The sequence below is a fragment of the Diospyros lotus genome, chromosome 15 (assembly GCF_014633365.1).
Source record: "Diospyros lotus cultivar Yz01 chromosome 15, ASM1463336v1, whole genome shotgun sequence".
Taxonomy (NCBI): domain Eukaryota; kingdom Viridiplantae; phylum Streptophyta; class Magnoliopsida; order Ericales; family Ebenaceae; genus Diospyros; species Diospyros lotus.
The window spans coordinates 21,491,936-21,507,691 of NC_068352.1; the positions used below are offsets into that span (position 1 = coordinate 21,491,936).

A 15,756-nucleotide genomic window follows, 5' to 3' on the forward strand; every position below is an offset into this window, starting at 1 on the left:
AGAGATATGAGTTACATTAACCATCCGAGAAAGCTTTGTGAATTGTGATTGGAGAATTTGAAAACAATTAAAACATCATATCTTATCAGTTAATCATAAAATCCTGGAGTTCTAAGACGTGCTAGAAGAGTACGTAAAACATGAACAAATACTAAGGCTGCATTCTCTCTTTGTTGTTTTCAATTTATTTTTAGTTTTTGATTTTTTAAAATAATAAAAACATGTTTTCTTTATTATTTTTAAAAATATATTTTTGAAAATAAAAAAAATTATAAAAAAAACTCAAAACAACACAAATTTGTTTTGAGTATTTTCATCCAAAATAAACTTTAAATTCAACACACATTTATTTACATTTTATAATTGTAATGAGAAAAAATATTACAAAATTTATTAATTTTAAAGTGTATATATTTTTTTAATATTATATTAACATTAAATATTTCTAATTTACTGAATAATCAAATTTATTAAATAAAAGACCATTGAAAAATTATTTTCAAAATTTGAAAGAGAACAAGTTTTTTAATTTTCTGTTTTGAGAAATAATTTTTTAAAATGATAAAGAAAATACGTTTTTAATTTTTTAAAAATAGATTATCAAAATAAAAAATTAAAAATAAATTCAAAATTTAAAACTGAAAATTGAAAAGTCAAAATAACACAACCTAAGTTTTCGCTTTTACTATATAGGTCATTAAAGAGATTGCATGCAGCCAATTTGAAGGGGTCCAAACGAAGTCCATGATGCAGGAGCGCATATGACACCCTTTTCTCTTCCCCATTTTCTCCCACATTTACTGTTCCACAGATTGGATTCATTTCGTATTATTATTATTATTAGATGCTTCCAATCTCTGTGCAAAACAACCCACTGGCCACTGAGAAATTCAATTAATAAACAGCTCACGAGAGAAGGCCACTTTACAGATTTTTTTCAACTCCCAAAAAAGGCCATCCACAAACCCCTTTTTTAATATATATTCCCAACAATTGTATATGCATACATACGAACTGTTCAAGCCCAAACAAAACGCTAAAGTACACATCCCACACACCTTGTGGTCGAGAACCCACTTCTCCCACGCTCCTGTACCCAGCAACCCAATCCTTCCCGTGCCTGTGCCCGGAGAACTCCCTCTCCCGGGGCAGGAGTTATTTTCTCGTCTTTGGTTGCGAGCACGAGCACGAGCTCTATTTCTTCGTTTGCATGCAATACTAGAGCATCGGTATATCAATTAGTTTCTTAATTAGTATCGGTGGGTGTGGTTGGAATTGTTGTGAATTGATTAGTCCTTGGGGCTTTGGAATGCTCGCCGTGTCACCGTTGAGAAGTACTGTTGGTAGAGATGAGAGGGAGGCGGAGATGGAGAGTTTTCCGATGGGGGGAGACGTCTTGCCGGACTTCTCTGGCGGGAGCTTCCTCGACAGTATTGATTTCGATGATCTCTTCCTCGACATCAACGACGGAGACGCGCTGCCGGATTTGGAGATGGACCCGGAGATCCTGGCCGAGTTTTCTGCCAGCGGGGGCGAGGACTCGGAGGTGAACATGTCGGTTGAGAAAGTCGAAGAGAACTCGAGGAAAGAGGAGGAAGACAAAGTCTCGGGCACGGCGTCGAGCTTCAATCAAGGAGAAGAGATTGTGAGCACGAGAGACGAATCCGCCGCCGCAAACCCATCTCCCAAGGAGGCTGATAAAGCGAGAAAATCATCGGCTCATTCGAGCAAGAATCATCAAGGCAAGAGGAAAGTGAAGGTAACTAAAAATAAAAGGTTAAATGATTAGATTTCCCGTCTCTTCATAGAGATAAAGATAATGAATTTTATAGCGTTCAAATTGAAGTATATATGGTAGTTTTTTTAACGATAAGGAATTGTTATCGAATTATGTGAAGGTGGATTGGACGCCAGAGCTGCACAGGCGATTTGTGCAAGCAGTGGAGCAGCTGGGTGTGGAAAAGGCAGTGCCTTCAAGGATTTTAGAGCTTATGGGAATTGATTGTCTCACTCGCCATAACATTGCCAGCCATCTTCAAGTACTTTCCTCATAATAATGTCTACTTCGTTAATTTCATTTTCTTCATATATCCGCAAAACATCACAGATACATAATTCAGATACAGTGTCTAGTTTCTAAAATTTCATGTACATCTCTTGTTCGCTAGTGCGACAAGACATTCGAACAACAGTTCAATTCGCTGTGTTTTTGTTTCTTTCTCTTTGTTAATATTGAGAAGAGAATTTTCTTGTTAGTATTAACAGTATCAACAGATCCCAGAAGTTAGGGCTAGCTAGGAATATATATCTTTAATTAAGACTAATGGTTAAAACCCTATTGGAAGCAGAAGCCGGCTAACTGATAGAAGTGACTTACTAATAAGTACCCGCAAATCAATGAAAGATTATATTTTTTTGAACGTTAATCTCTGAGGGGAATTAATTTGTGGAGTTTAACTGCAGAAATACCGGTCGCATAGGAAGCATTTACTGGCGAGAGAAGCGGAGGCGGCAAACTGGAACCAGAGACGGCAAATGTACAGCGGCAGCGGTGGCGCTGGAGGAGGCGGCAAGAATATGGGTCCCTGGCAGATTGCACCCATCATGGGCTTCCCTCCGATGACACCTTTGCAACATTTTAGACCGTTGCATGTTTGGGGGCACCCCTCCGTAGATCAATCTTTAATCCACGTCTGGCCTAAACATATCCTCCCTTCACAGTCTCCTCCGCCGCCGCCTGCAGCAGCGTGGGCGCCACCCAGCCCGGCTAGACCACTGCCGGATCCTTCATTTTGGCACTCACACCATCGAAGTGTACGTAACTTCTCTCTCTCATATAAATATACATAGTCAACTAAGTAGGTTCCAAGAATCGATTCCACATTAGAAGATTATAAAACTACAAGTGTATCCTTAAGCATGTGTTTTTTTAGTACTGTAATATCTAACATCGCTGAGATCGAAATTTTTAAGATATTCCTACATCAGTTTCTCTTTCTCTCTCTAACGTGCCATGTTTGTTCGGTTCAGGTTCCAAATTCTTTTACGCCGGGAACGCCTTTCTTTCCACCACCAATGGCGACGACGGTAACAAATTATTTTCATTTACTTTTTTGGAACCTTTTGCTCTTTGGCTTCATCTACAATATACTTGTACTCAACCACTCATATATTTAGAGAGAGAGAAAGAGAGAGGGAGAGAGACCTGTTTTTATAGATGCATAATATAAAGTTTTGACTTATTCGATTAAGAATAATTTTGCAGAGATTTCCTCCTCCACCGGTCCCTGGTATTCCTCCCCATGCCATGTACAGAGTAGATCCCGGCATCGGCTTTCCAACCAGACCCGGCGCCGGTCACCACCCGCCGTTTGATTTTCATCCGGTACCACCTCTCTCTCTCTCTCTCTCTCTCTCTCTCTCTCTCTCTCTATCTATCTATCTATATATATATATATATATATATCTTAGAATCTGAATAAATGTCTCTGAAAGTTTTGAATCTTATGAAAAATCTCCACTGACATTTTTAAAATCCTTTGTTTCATGTTCATGACGTGGTCTACTACTTATTAATCGTCATTACCTGATGTTTAGGATTATCAGTCGTACGTACATATCTACTTGATTGGATTTAGTGTTTGTGGGTAATTGGATGTAATAATCAAACTAACTCTTCATTTCTTCTAGCTAAATTACTACAAAAAGAAATTACCAAACTTTATCAAATGTTTCCAAACGCATACTCACATTTAATTCTTAGAATAAAGACATCGAGAGACGGCTGTTTACTGCTACGTACTATAATTATTTATCATTCACTGCTGATATGCCAAGTCAATATGTTAAATAACTTGACTGACAAGTGCTAGATATTATATGATTTTATCCATTGATTTCTACTGTCATGGATGTATTGTGTTCTTATGTTTTTGAACAGTCGAACGAGAGCATTGATGCAGCCATCGGAGATGTTTTATCGAAGCCATGGCTGCCGCTGCCTCTTGGCCTAAAACCGCCGTCCACGGACAGCGTCTTGGGGGAGCTGCAACGCCAGGGTATTCCCAAAATACCGCCAACTTGTGCTTGATCACCGAGTTTTCGGGTGCTTTCAAGCCATCAAGAAAGCGCTAAATTTGACGACTTTTCCTTGCATCTAATTAGATGTGTGTCCATCTAATTAGATGTCTGCACATTTGTCTCTTATCCTGACCTTAATTTTGAGCCGAGCCTTTTCTTTTGTTAATTTCTCTTCATCTTAATTAGCATATTTCTAGCTTTTTCCTTCTTCTATATGTGTAGGAGAGAATATTGACGTATAATCGGACTAAGTTTTGTAATACGTACGTACGCGTTGTCAATATATGAAACTATAATAATATATATCTTTACCTTTGGCATGAATGAAAGTTGTTGATGATACCCTTTACAGAATTATAATATATATATATATATATATAATTTGAGTAACATATATGTCCTTAGAATAGCTACGATTTCTGCAATTATGATTTACCCTAGTAGATTCTTGTTTTAAAATTCGTTTTGCATCAAAAATTATATTATTTCTTGCATAGGAGAGTTAATTGGATTGAACTTAAAGTAACAAGATTTCGTATGAGAAGTCGAAATCAGTCCTAGAGATAACCCATATATATACACAGTAAATAATGATCCAAGCAAAATAATGTATAGTCTCCATACAATAATATATTTATATTTGGACTGAATTAATCATCGATCAAACCAAATATTCGATCCATGATATTTGATATGAGGGCTGAACAAGAAGATTTTTGAGGAAGAAACAATTGTTCCCGCGAAAGAGGTCTGGTCTGGGCGTCAATACCATGAATGAATGAGAGATATATTGCTTTCTGTGATGGTATGGACAAATTTTGGAAGTTGGCGGGGTCTGTGAAATGCATGCAAAGTCTGCAATGATGAAGTACGATGGTACTGTCTATGAGAATGAGACCCGATTCATTTTGCTTGAATTTCACGTTTTCACTGATCATCAAAATCACTTTCATCTGACTGTTGAAAAAGTGCATTTTGGTATAAAATTTTAATGCATTCTCATACAGAATCATTATAATTTAGAGTGCATATAATTCAATGCATCTACAAAATCGTTATTTATTTTTTTTTTTTTTTGCTCCCTTGGCCCATGAATTGGGATCTTCAATATCATTACCAAATTGTAATTTTCCTATTAATTAATTGGTTGATTAGGTTGGCCTATATATATATATATATATATAAAATGATTAAAAAATATATTAATATATTAAATCTTTATTATAAAAAGTGACATAATTTTGTAAAGAAAAATTAATTATTAAAATAAAGTCTTTTATTGATTGTGGGTCCCACTAAATTTACTATACTTTACCAAATTAATATAATTATATCAGCTTAATGTAATTGTATGGGTTTGATATAAATTTGATATAAAATCGGAAGCCCAACGCAAGCAATACCCTCTAAACATTGCAGTCACGCAATTAAGCCCATTTCCCCACGTGTCACAATTAAGCCCACACAATTAATTTGTGACTTAATTAATTAGCCTCTAGCACCCAGATCACGATAAGTTGAGATTCACATCAGAGTAGATCATGGGTTCGATTCCTTAACCTGCGTAATGAGACAAAGCCTCCATCTGTAATTTATCTCATTTGTCAAAATTGAAGGCACAAGTGATAGGAGACCGTACAAGAACGATAATTCCAAATGTAATATGTGAAACAAAAGTGTTGTAACATACTCTTCGCAAGATTTCCTCCAGAGAGCATTCGAGAGAGTTCCCCCAAAGAAGTCTAATGTGTGATTTATGCACAATTAATTTGGGCAAGTATACCCTAGTTAAATATGTATATAGTGATAAAATGAATGTCGATCCAATAAGAATTAGATCATAATACCAAAATAATTTTAATTTAGTCCAAGTTGAACTAATTAATTAATCGAATAAATAAATAAAAAACTAAATTCTTTATGAGAAAAACTAATTAATGAATGTACTAAGATTTAGATTTCATTTAATCTAAGTTATTATGAGAAAAACTAATTAATGAATGTATTAAGGTTTAGATTTTATTTAATCTGAATTATGTAATTATCTATTCAATCCAATTCAAAACCAAAAATACCCTAACAGTATTTTATAATTATTTGCATGTGATTGTGGATTTCTCTCAATTAATTAATAAGTTTTCTCAAGTCATATTAATTCTTTATTAATTCAATTTCAAAGTCAAATTTCTAAATAGATATCAAAAGAATAAATCAACATTAACTTATTTGCAAGCCTCTAATCTCGAAAATGAATTTGACTCACTAAGCTTTCTCAATTCTCACATATGAACTAATTACCTCTCGATATCATAGTCAATCACGTGATTTATATTGTTTATGGATCTAATTTGTAACAATTCTTTAATCAGCCATACATAAATTATTAAATTATTAAAGATGGTCAATCTTTTAAAACATTAAGCATAACAATAAAAAATTCTCATGCAAATAATGATCGGGTTTTGAATCAAACTAAACAAATAATCACATAACTCAAAATTAAAATCCACCTAAACCGTAACTAAATAATTTAATTAAACATAATTAAAATAAAAATAAAAACAAGAAATTGAAGAAGTGAAAAGAATGCTTCCTCTCTGTGCGCAATTGCTACTGCGTGCGTGAGGCGGCTTTTCAATCTCCTCACTGTGCGCGGCTTCAAAATCACTCCAATTCCTTCTCGTGTGCGCCGCTTCCCTTCTTCCCCCTCGCTGTGTGTTCTTTTCAATAGATCATATGTATCTATCCGTGCAGCGGCCTTTTTCCTCAATTCCTTGCCATCACCCCCTAATATATTATTATTATGAGGCGCTGGCAGCCCTAACCCAAGTCTCCAATCTCACGCCACTGCCACCAATATTATATATAAATAAATAATATTATATATATAATATAAAAAATAATATAATACGTATATATAACTATTATAATTTAATATATAATATAATATATATTATTTAATATACTATTAATTGTAATAACTTTAATTATATTATAATATTAATTTTATAATTTCTTTTTTCCTTTTACGCCTAAATCTTCAAAATAATATTTTTTGCTGGATTCCTTAAAAAAGAGATTAAAATAATGTCAAATTCATATAAACACACATTTTAATTAAGAATAATAGTACAAGCTTAAGATAAAATTTAAATAAAAATATATATATAGTTAAACCCTATCAAAATCAATCTCTCATGAGGGTCTTCGGGAGCCTCATCCCCAAAGACTCAAATAATCTTCCTAAGACCTTTTAGGGATCAGCCTCCCCAAAGACCTAAGTAGTCTTTCGAAAACTCTTTAGAGGCTAGCTTTCCCGAAGGCCCAAGCAGTCTTCCGAAAACCCTTCAAGAACTAGTTTTCTCAAAAGCTTGGTCTTCCCAAAACCTAATCTAGTGACAACCAGACAACTTTGCTCGAAGAGTCATGCCCAAAGTTGTTAAAATCGAGATTTTAAATAAAATCGAAGGAAGGTCCATAAAATCGAATTGTAAATTTGAATCGTAAAATTTTAGAGAAAATTGAAAATACCTTTTAATCTATATAAATATAAGTTTATAAGTACATAATTTTATAAAAAAGATAAATTACTATTACTTAATAACATGATTATTTCAACCCTATTCTTTATTATAAATAAAATGCATGTTACTTATTTCAAAATAACTTCCTCTATCAGTTTCAAAAATATTAAATAAGAAATTTATAAATATTAAATCCATTTATCATCATTCATCCATCCGTCCATAGTGAAAATTTCGAATATTAGTTCATATAATGTAAATTCTCATAAATCATATGAGTCATAACCTAATATAAATAAAAACAACACATATTTGTAAACTTCTACATTACAAGCAATAATCATAATAAAACCTCCAACAAACATTCAATTCTTTAAAAAAAACTAACAATAATTCACTTTCAAATTAAGGAAACCAACAATAATCAAATTAATGAAGGCAAATGAAGAAGAAACAGATGAAGCTATGGTGGACAAGAATCACCGAATCAACCAAGAAATTTCAAAAGAAGAAACAAACAAGGAAATTGCAAAAGAAGAAATAGATGAAGCTGTATACCCCTTTAAGTTAAATCGATGGCGACACTAAACAATTGGAGATGCGAATCGATTTGTGTTGCACAGAAACAGTAGCACTAAATAGGTGAGCATGGAAATGTCAATTTGTGTTTGGGAATCGATGGTGACTTAGTCGGCAATTTGTGTTTGTGAATTGACAGCAGCACTAGCAATTGAAGTTGTGAATCGACAGTAACATTGAGCACTAACCAACCATACGATAAAGGAGAACAATGGAAGGCTGTGATGAAGGTGTTTGAGAGAAATAAGGGTTCGCAGAGGCAGAAGGCATCCCTCGAATCAGAATTAATACTATGCTGGTTAGAGATGAAACAAATTCTATCTCTAGACGAAATATTTTCCATCTCTAACATTTTGTACATGAGAGCTGCAATCGGTAAAATTATTATCCAACTCAGGATTCTACCGATTTTATCGAGTTAAATCAGGATTCACTCTGATTTTACTACAACTTAGATTTTATATGGGTGTTAAGTTGTTTATAGATTCCTAACATGTAAAATCGTAAGAGTTGAATCAGGATTTTGACAACCATGGTCGTGCCACGTGCCCTTATGCATGTGTGCCATGTGTTATAGTCTTTCAAGGGATATAAATACCCTTAACCTCTCGTCTTCTGGATGCTTCTACCAAATTCGAAGGCACCATTCCAACTCTTCCGCACATACCCTTCCCAATGCCTTCCACTCTTCGAAAGATAACATTTTATTATCATATGCATTGCATCTACATTCTTTCTCAACATGACCACATCTGACTTAGGCATCAGAGGGCACACACGGGATAGATGCCTACGTGCCTTTTGACTGTCCACTGTCTTGCAAGTTGGAAGACTTGAAGCTTCCCTGAAGGCCCCTTCAGAAGACCCTTCCACACAACTCCTTTAGAGGACCTTTCTGTAGCCTTTTGCATCCGGGGACTCTTCTCTCTTCCAGAGCCACCCTTCCTCAGGACTCTCTTTGGATGACCCCTTTCAAGTAGATCTTATTCTTTCGCTTAGCCCTGTCAACCTTATACTGAGCTGTTGACCTTATACTAAGCTTTTGCTGAGCTTTCTTGAAACAAATAAGTTTCAATTGTTATGTTGTGGTAACACAAAAAGTTACTAATGAATTTACACAATAGAAGGTAGAAATATAGGTGGAGATATTTTTTGTGGTAAAGATTCTTGTATTTAACTTAGGGTCTGTTTGGTATTAAGATAAGGTGAGTTTGATTATTATATATAAGTGTTTGGGAAATATTTGAGTTAATGGTGAATTAAAATGATAAAATAATTTTAAAAAATTCAATGATAATGAGTAATATATTATTTTTAATTATTTTACAAAAATTAAAAGTGGTGCATGCAAGATGCTGCATTTTGCAAGGGGCAACTATGGTACCAAAGGGTAGATTTTCCCTCGAGTGATTAATCGTAGGATAAGATTTGATTAATCTCATTCTTGATTTGTTGCTAATTGGTGATTAAAAAACATATTTTATTTTTTTCCAATTAAAAAATATATATATTAACTATAACCATAATATTGTCCTGTACTTAAAAAATATAATAGAAAAATATATTTATTAGATTAGAACTAGATTTTTTAAATATATTTTGTCTAGTAAAATTTGCATAGACATTTAGTTAAATTTAAGAAAATTTAGTTTGTATATTAAGTTTAAAAATTATACTTTTGTAAATAAACTATATATTTTCTACATTTAAAATATATATTTAATTTACCCCTTTGTCTCGCAAATTTGTGTTTGGTTGTTCCTTTTAGGGTATTGCAAAAGTTCCCTTTCTTTCGTATATTTATTATCTTTATTATAATAATATATTCTTATTTTCAATTAGTAGTTAGCTTGTTCTTGCGTTATCTTATTTAAAATACAATACAATACAATAAATATATAAATGTGACAAAGCAAAACAAACCCACCCATTCTGCTATGGCAGGATTCTCTTCTATTAATAGTGCCAAGGAAGGGGAGAAGTGGATTTATGGTGGGGCATTCAGCTTAACCCCTTGCTTGGCTGGTCAAGATTGAGAGGCTGACTGAGCTTTGGATTCAGGTGTCTTTCTTTGACGTTGGACTAGAGAGGAATCTTGAAGAAAGGTCTCTACTCTAAATTTAAGGAGGATTCTTCGAGGATAGTTGTAGTATGTAGAAAAGTCCTATTTTAGTGGAGGTGATCCTCATGTTTTACTCTTGTGTTTAATTTTAATAATAAAAAATATTAAATAATTTTATATTTTAAATCAAAATATATGATTTGAAAACAAAATCAATTTTAAGTATTTTTTTTAAAATAAAAACCAAATTATGTATGATTTTCAATTTCAGTTGGACATTAGCAAAAACAAGCTTTAAAATCTAAAAGAATCTTCTAAATAATTTTATCAAATTAGTTTTGAATAATTGGATAGTGGATATTTTTAATGTTAAATGACAAAAATCCAATTGCATTTTAATGTTGAAAAATAATTGTTTTTGATGATGAAATTATTTTGTTAACTTGGTGCTTCAAATTATTTTTATGTGATAAATTAAACATAATAATAACTTTATCAAATTAATGCTAATATCTTATTATAAATCTCTTGAAGAAAATTAAATCCAAGACCATATTGTTGAGCCCAAATTGCTCCAATCAACCTATTGTGTATTTTGATGTTTAACAAAACATAATTTTAGTAAAACTAGTTTTGGTATATTCAAATTCCCTAATGAATTTTTTATATGACTAATGGTAGAAACTATATTTTAAGTATTATAGTATTAGAAATACTATTTCTCTAAGTCTGGAAGATTAACGCATTATAAGAAGACATATAAAAAATTATTTTTATTTTGAAAAACTATCTCCTGGTATTTTGTTAGCTAATATTCATTGTTATTAAAATAATTTTTAATGAATTTTTTAAAAAATAGAGGTATGTATTTTAGGAGTGGTAAAATTGTTAAATTTTGAGTTTGTATTAAAATCAAAATTATATTTTCTTATTGTTATGAATTTTGATTTTTTAGATATTTTTATTGAATTCAAATGGGGGTACTTTTTTATTTACATTTATATATTAAAGTAAATAAAAGGTAAAATATAAATTAAAGAAAATGATGGCCTACTTGGTTAAGTATGAGGTTTTAGTAGATTGGTTGAAAAATCCTTAGTGAAGAATTAAGATAGTAGACTAAATGTAATATCTCGCATCGAGCGATAAGAACGATCAGAACAACTTACCTTGATGGACCTACGCGAACTTCCCAGAGGGGTCACCCATCCTTGAATTTCCCTAGGTTAAGCACGCTTAACCCTGGAGTTCTTTACCTGCATTCAACCCAAAAGATATCCAGCTGGTGTTGTTTCTTTCCTTACCTATCCTCGATATATACTATTCTCTTATGGGCTCCCGGGGTATTACATTCTCCTCCCTTGAGCACATGATGTTCTCGTCATGCGACCTTACAACTGGTCTCAGATCTTCTCCCCTTGGGAGCTTCCATCCTAGAAGCCTGCCAGAAGCCACTTCTTGTACAGGCCCTCGAGCCCCGGCGCCACTCCCTGCCCTCATCGGACCGCCTTCGCCAAGGGTCGACTTTGATACCACCTGTAACATCCCGCATCGAACCATAAGAAGGATCGGAACAACTTACCCTGATAGACCTACGCGAACTTCCCATGGGGGTCACCCATCCTTGGATTTCCCCAGGTCAAACACGCTTAACCCTGGAGTTATTTGCCTGCATTCAGCCCAAAAGATATCCAGCTGGTGTTGTTTATTTCCTTACCTATCCTCGATATATACTATTCTCCTCTGGGCTCCCGGGGTATTACACTAGACTTGGTTAAGTCGAACCACTATAAATCTTTATATTCTCTTGTACTTATGTTTTTTTATCTTTATCTTTGCAAACATTTGTTTATTCCTCACTGGATTCACATATTTATCTTTCTTGATTTACATTTGTCATTTTATATGTTTTTATATTTTAAATCATTAAAACCTCAATTTGTATCAAAAACTTTTCAAGTTCTATCAAGTTTTTAAATTACCCAATTCACCCCCATTGGGTGTGTGCCATAGGATTTCAAACCTATCAGGTGCAACTTTACATTAAGGTCTTGCTTCAATGGAAGTTGTTGGAGCTTTGGAGGAAGATTTATTGGTTTGGGGGGAAGGTTTCTTGGTTCGAGAGGAAGGTTTGTTGGTTCGGGAGATGTTTTTCTAGGAAAGAGAGAATATTTGGTATTTCCTTAGCAAGGTTTTTGGTTCTAGAGGTAGCATTGTTTTCTTCTTCTCAAGAATCTAGGATAAAGATATCTCCAATTGAGATTTTAGGGGTAATTAGATGATCTTTCTTTGACTATTTCCCTCTTGGTCCTTTTCTTCTAAGGAATTGAAGAAAGGTCAAAGAAAGTTGAAGGGATTCTTTTTTTAGGGAGGTTGACATATTTGGTTTGGGGATGGGTGGACAATTGGATGGCAAAGGCATGCTATGGATTACAGGGAATAAAAATTAGGGTGATCATGATATTTGAAAAGGGGATGCAATGTGATGTGATGAGGGAAAGATATGGGTAACAAAAATTAGGAATTAAGAAAGTAGCAAAACAAACCCTTGGGTCCACTGAGGTGAGCTTCCACTAACTAGTCTAGCTTTGTAAAAGCATTCATTTGGAGAAAATTTTTAGTAGCATCCTCTATGTGCTGATAAGACTTTGGGATCTTTTTCTCATCAATTATAGGTTGAGATTTGAGAACTTTCCATTCATTTTTCATTGCCCAAATTTTGCTTTCTTCTAAGGAGAAAGGGTCAATGAAGACGTATTCAGCATACCATGGATGACAACTTTCGTTGATGTACTTCATGTCTTCAGCTAAAGGGTTGTGACGAGGTGAAATGAGTGTCAGTCATTGTCGTGGGTGAAGAAGAAATAATAATTGAATAGGTCAGGATGGGGGTTTGACTCCAACTTCATAACATAATAAAATGAAAGCAAAAAGGCATCTCCAAGCATTAGGAGAAAATTGGGAGGGAAATATGCCATAAAACATGAGAACATTTAGTACTTTTTTTCGGGAGGAAAGTAGAAACCATACTCAAAGGTGCAATGGAATATGCATATTTGCCCTTCAATCGGGCTACAAAGATGATGTGCAAATTCAAAGTTGATACCAAACTAAGGGGGAATATGATAGTAAGAGATTAATTTTTGGCTCTCTTTCCAAGAGAGAGGGCAAGTCATGGTGGAGTTAGCAAGATGGTTGGAGAAATCTATAGCGATCGAGGCTTTAAAGGATGCCCTTGTTATATTGAAGAGAGCTTTATGGTAGAAGCAGGATGAAGAGATCAATGAGAATTAGTGGAAGTGAGTATGAAAGAAAAATGATACCGTCAATGTGAGTATATACATGTATGATAAGTAATTAATGTAGAAGTCATAAAGGGGCCTTTAAATAAAAAGAAGGCATGTATATGTGGGAAAATGTGGAGACGAACATTCTAATTCATTCTTAAGATGATTGGGAAAGTGTGAAGATAGCCAAATCTTGTTGATGTTAAAATGATTAATATTAAGGCGTCATTTTAGGGAAATGTGGCTATAATTGTGGGATTTAAATTAGAAATGGTGATGATCAATTGTGTTGTTGTCAAGATACAACAACAAATTTTTAAGTGTAGGAGAGTGTCTCGATTAAGATGCAAGAGAGTGTCTTGTGGGGTCCCTGGGAGACCTGTAAAGAAGAAAACCAATTAAGGCATGGGTAAGGCCACCTGCAGATTCTCCAATACTTAAGTTAGTCTCATGTCTAAAGTGGAATTACAATCTGAGTAGGATTATGAGCATATCTTAGCTTGGAGGAGTATTATCCTATATATAGAAAGGGAGGAAACTAACAGATGAAAGATGACCCACAATCTTTAGTGGCTTTGATGTGGGAATTAATTTAAACATTTATTGCCTATAATTAAATAGTATTTTTAGTATTTTATATGTGTTTTATCTACAATTATCTAATATTTTGAATTTCCTTTACATATATTTAATTTTTAGTATTTCTTGTTATTTTACAAGAATACTATTTGGTGTTTGGGTTAAAAAATTAAAAATTATATTATAAAGTTAATTTCTAAATTAATACTATAAATAATTAATATTATAATATAATTAATAATATATTAAATATTAAATATTATATTTTATTATATCATATATTATATTATATTTTATTATATATATATAAAGTGACGTGAATGTGACACTTGAAATCCATGCATATATATATATATATATATTAAAGTAACAGAGGTCTTGCAAATAGTTTCTCACCCAAAAGTTGCCTTTAAAATTTGCATTAAATTTTCATGAGTTTTCTAATGTTATTAATTAATCAAAAATAAATATTTTCTGTCATATCTTCTCATCAATTAATTAAAAATAAATATTATTTTTAAAAAATATGAATAGACAACTTAAACTATTAATTAAGTTATAAAAACTCGTCTATATTTTTTAATGTTTTTAATATTTTCAAAGTTTTGTTATTATTGTATAAATTAAATTTCAATAGTATAAATAAAAAACCATACTTTCAATATTATTGCACACAGTTTCCTGCCAAAAAATTGCCTTTAGTTTTTTTTTTTTTTTTAGGAAATAATATTCCTTCTGGTTAAAAATGTGTTATTGAATTCATCTGAAAACATGTTATGCAACATTCAAATTTTGGACTATTCGATTTTCGAGTATAGATTGTTCTATTATCTGATATTAAAAATTAGAAAGTATGTATCAGCAATAACCAATGAATTTTTCAATGCTATTAATTAATCAAAAATAAATATTTTCTGTCATATCTTCTTATCAATTAATCTCTCAATCAATCAAAAATAAATATTATTTCAGAGAAATATGAATAGACAATTAAACTATTAATTAAGTCATAAAAAATCATTCATATTTTTCAATATTTTCAATGATTTGTTATTATTGCATAAATTAAATTTCAATAGTATAAATTAAAATCCATATTTTCAATATTATTGCACACAATTTCCCGCTAAAAAATTACCTTTAGTTTTTTTTTTTTTTTAGGAAGTAATATTCCTTCTAGTTAAAAACTTGTTATTGAATCTTTCTAAAAACGTGTTATGTAATATTCAGATCATGGACTGTTCGATTTTCGCCTATAAGCTACTCTATTATCTGATATTGAAAATTGAAAAACGTGCATCAGCAATAACCAATGATTTTTTAATTTAATTAATTAATCAAAATAAATATTTTCTGTCATATCTTCTCATCAATTAATCCCTCAATCAATCAAAAATAAATATTATTTTTGAAAAATATGAATAGACAACTTAAACTATTAATTAAGTCATAAAAAATCGTCCATATTTTTTAATATTTTCATTATTTTCAATATTTTGTTATTATTGCATAAATTAAATTTCAATAGTATAAATCAAAATCCATATTTTCAATATTATTACACACAGTTTTCTGCCAAAAAGTTGCCTTTAGTTCTTTTTTTTCAGAAAATAATATTCTTTCCAGTTAAAAATGTGTTATTGAA

The 15,756-nt window shown here is 32.3% G+C and overlaps 1 protein-coding gene across 1 annotated transcript; it reads left to right on the top strand.

Annotated features, from left to right (window-relative positions):
- The first annotated feature begins 1,001 nt into the window (after positions 1 to 1,001).
- On the top strand, positions 1,002 to 4,409 carry LOC127791329 (transcription activator GLK1-like). The gene is made up of 6 exons (XM_052321127.1): positions 1,002 to 1,759; positions 1,899 to 2,039; positions 2,464 to 2,814; positions 3,031 to 3,087; positions 3,266 to 3,385; positions 3,941 to 4,409. The coding sequence occupies exons 1-6, from the start codon at positions 1,310 to 1,312 to the stop codon at positions 4,088 to 4,090; spliced, it is 1,269 nt and encodes a 422-aa protein (XP_052177087.1). The 5' UTR covers positions 1,002 to 1,309; the 3' UTR covers positions 4,091 to 4,409.
- The last annotated feature ends 11,347 nt before the right edge of the window (positions 4,410 to 15,756 follow it).

Excerpts from the sequence above, each read along its gene's own strand:
- LOC127791329 (XM_052321127.1), top strand. The coding sequence starts at position 1,310 with ATGCTCGCCGTGTCACCGTTGAGAAGTACTGTTGGTAGAGATGAGAGG. Across the intron at positions 2,815-3,030 it reads GGCACTCACACCATCGAAGT|GTTCCAAATTCTTTTACGCC; the intron begins GTACGTAACTTC and ends TGTTCGGTTCAG. Across the intron at positions 3,386-3,940 it reads CGCCGTTTGATTTTCATCCG|TCGAACGAGAGCATTGATGC; the intron begins GTACCACCTCTC and ends GTTTTTGAACAG.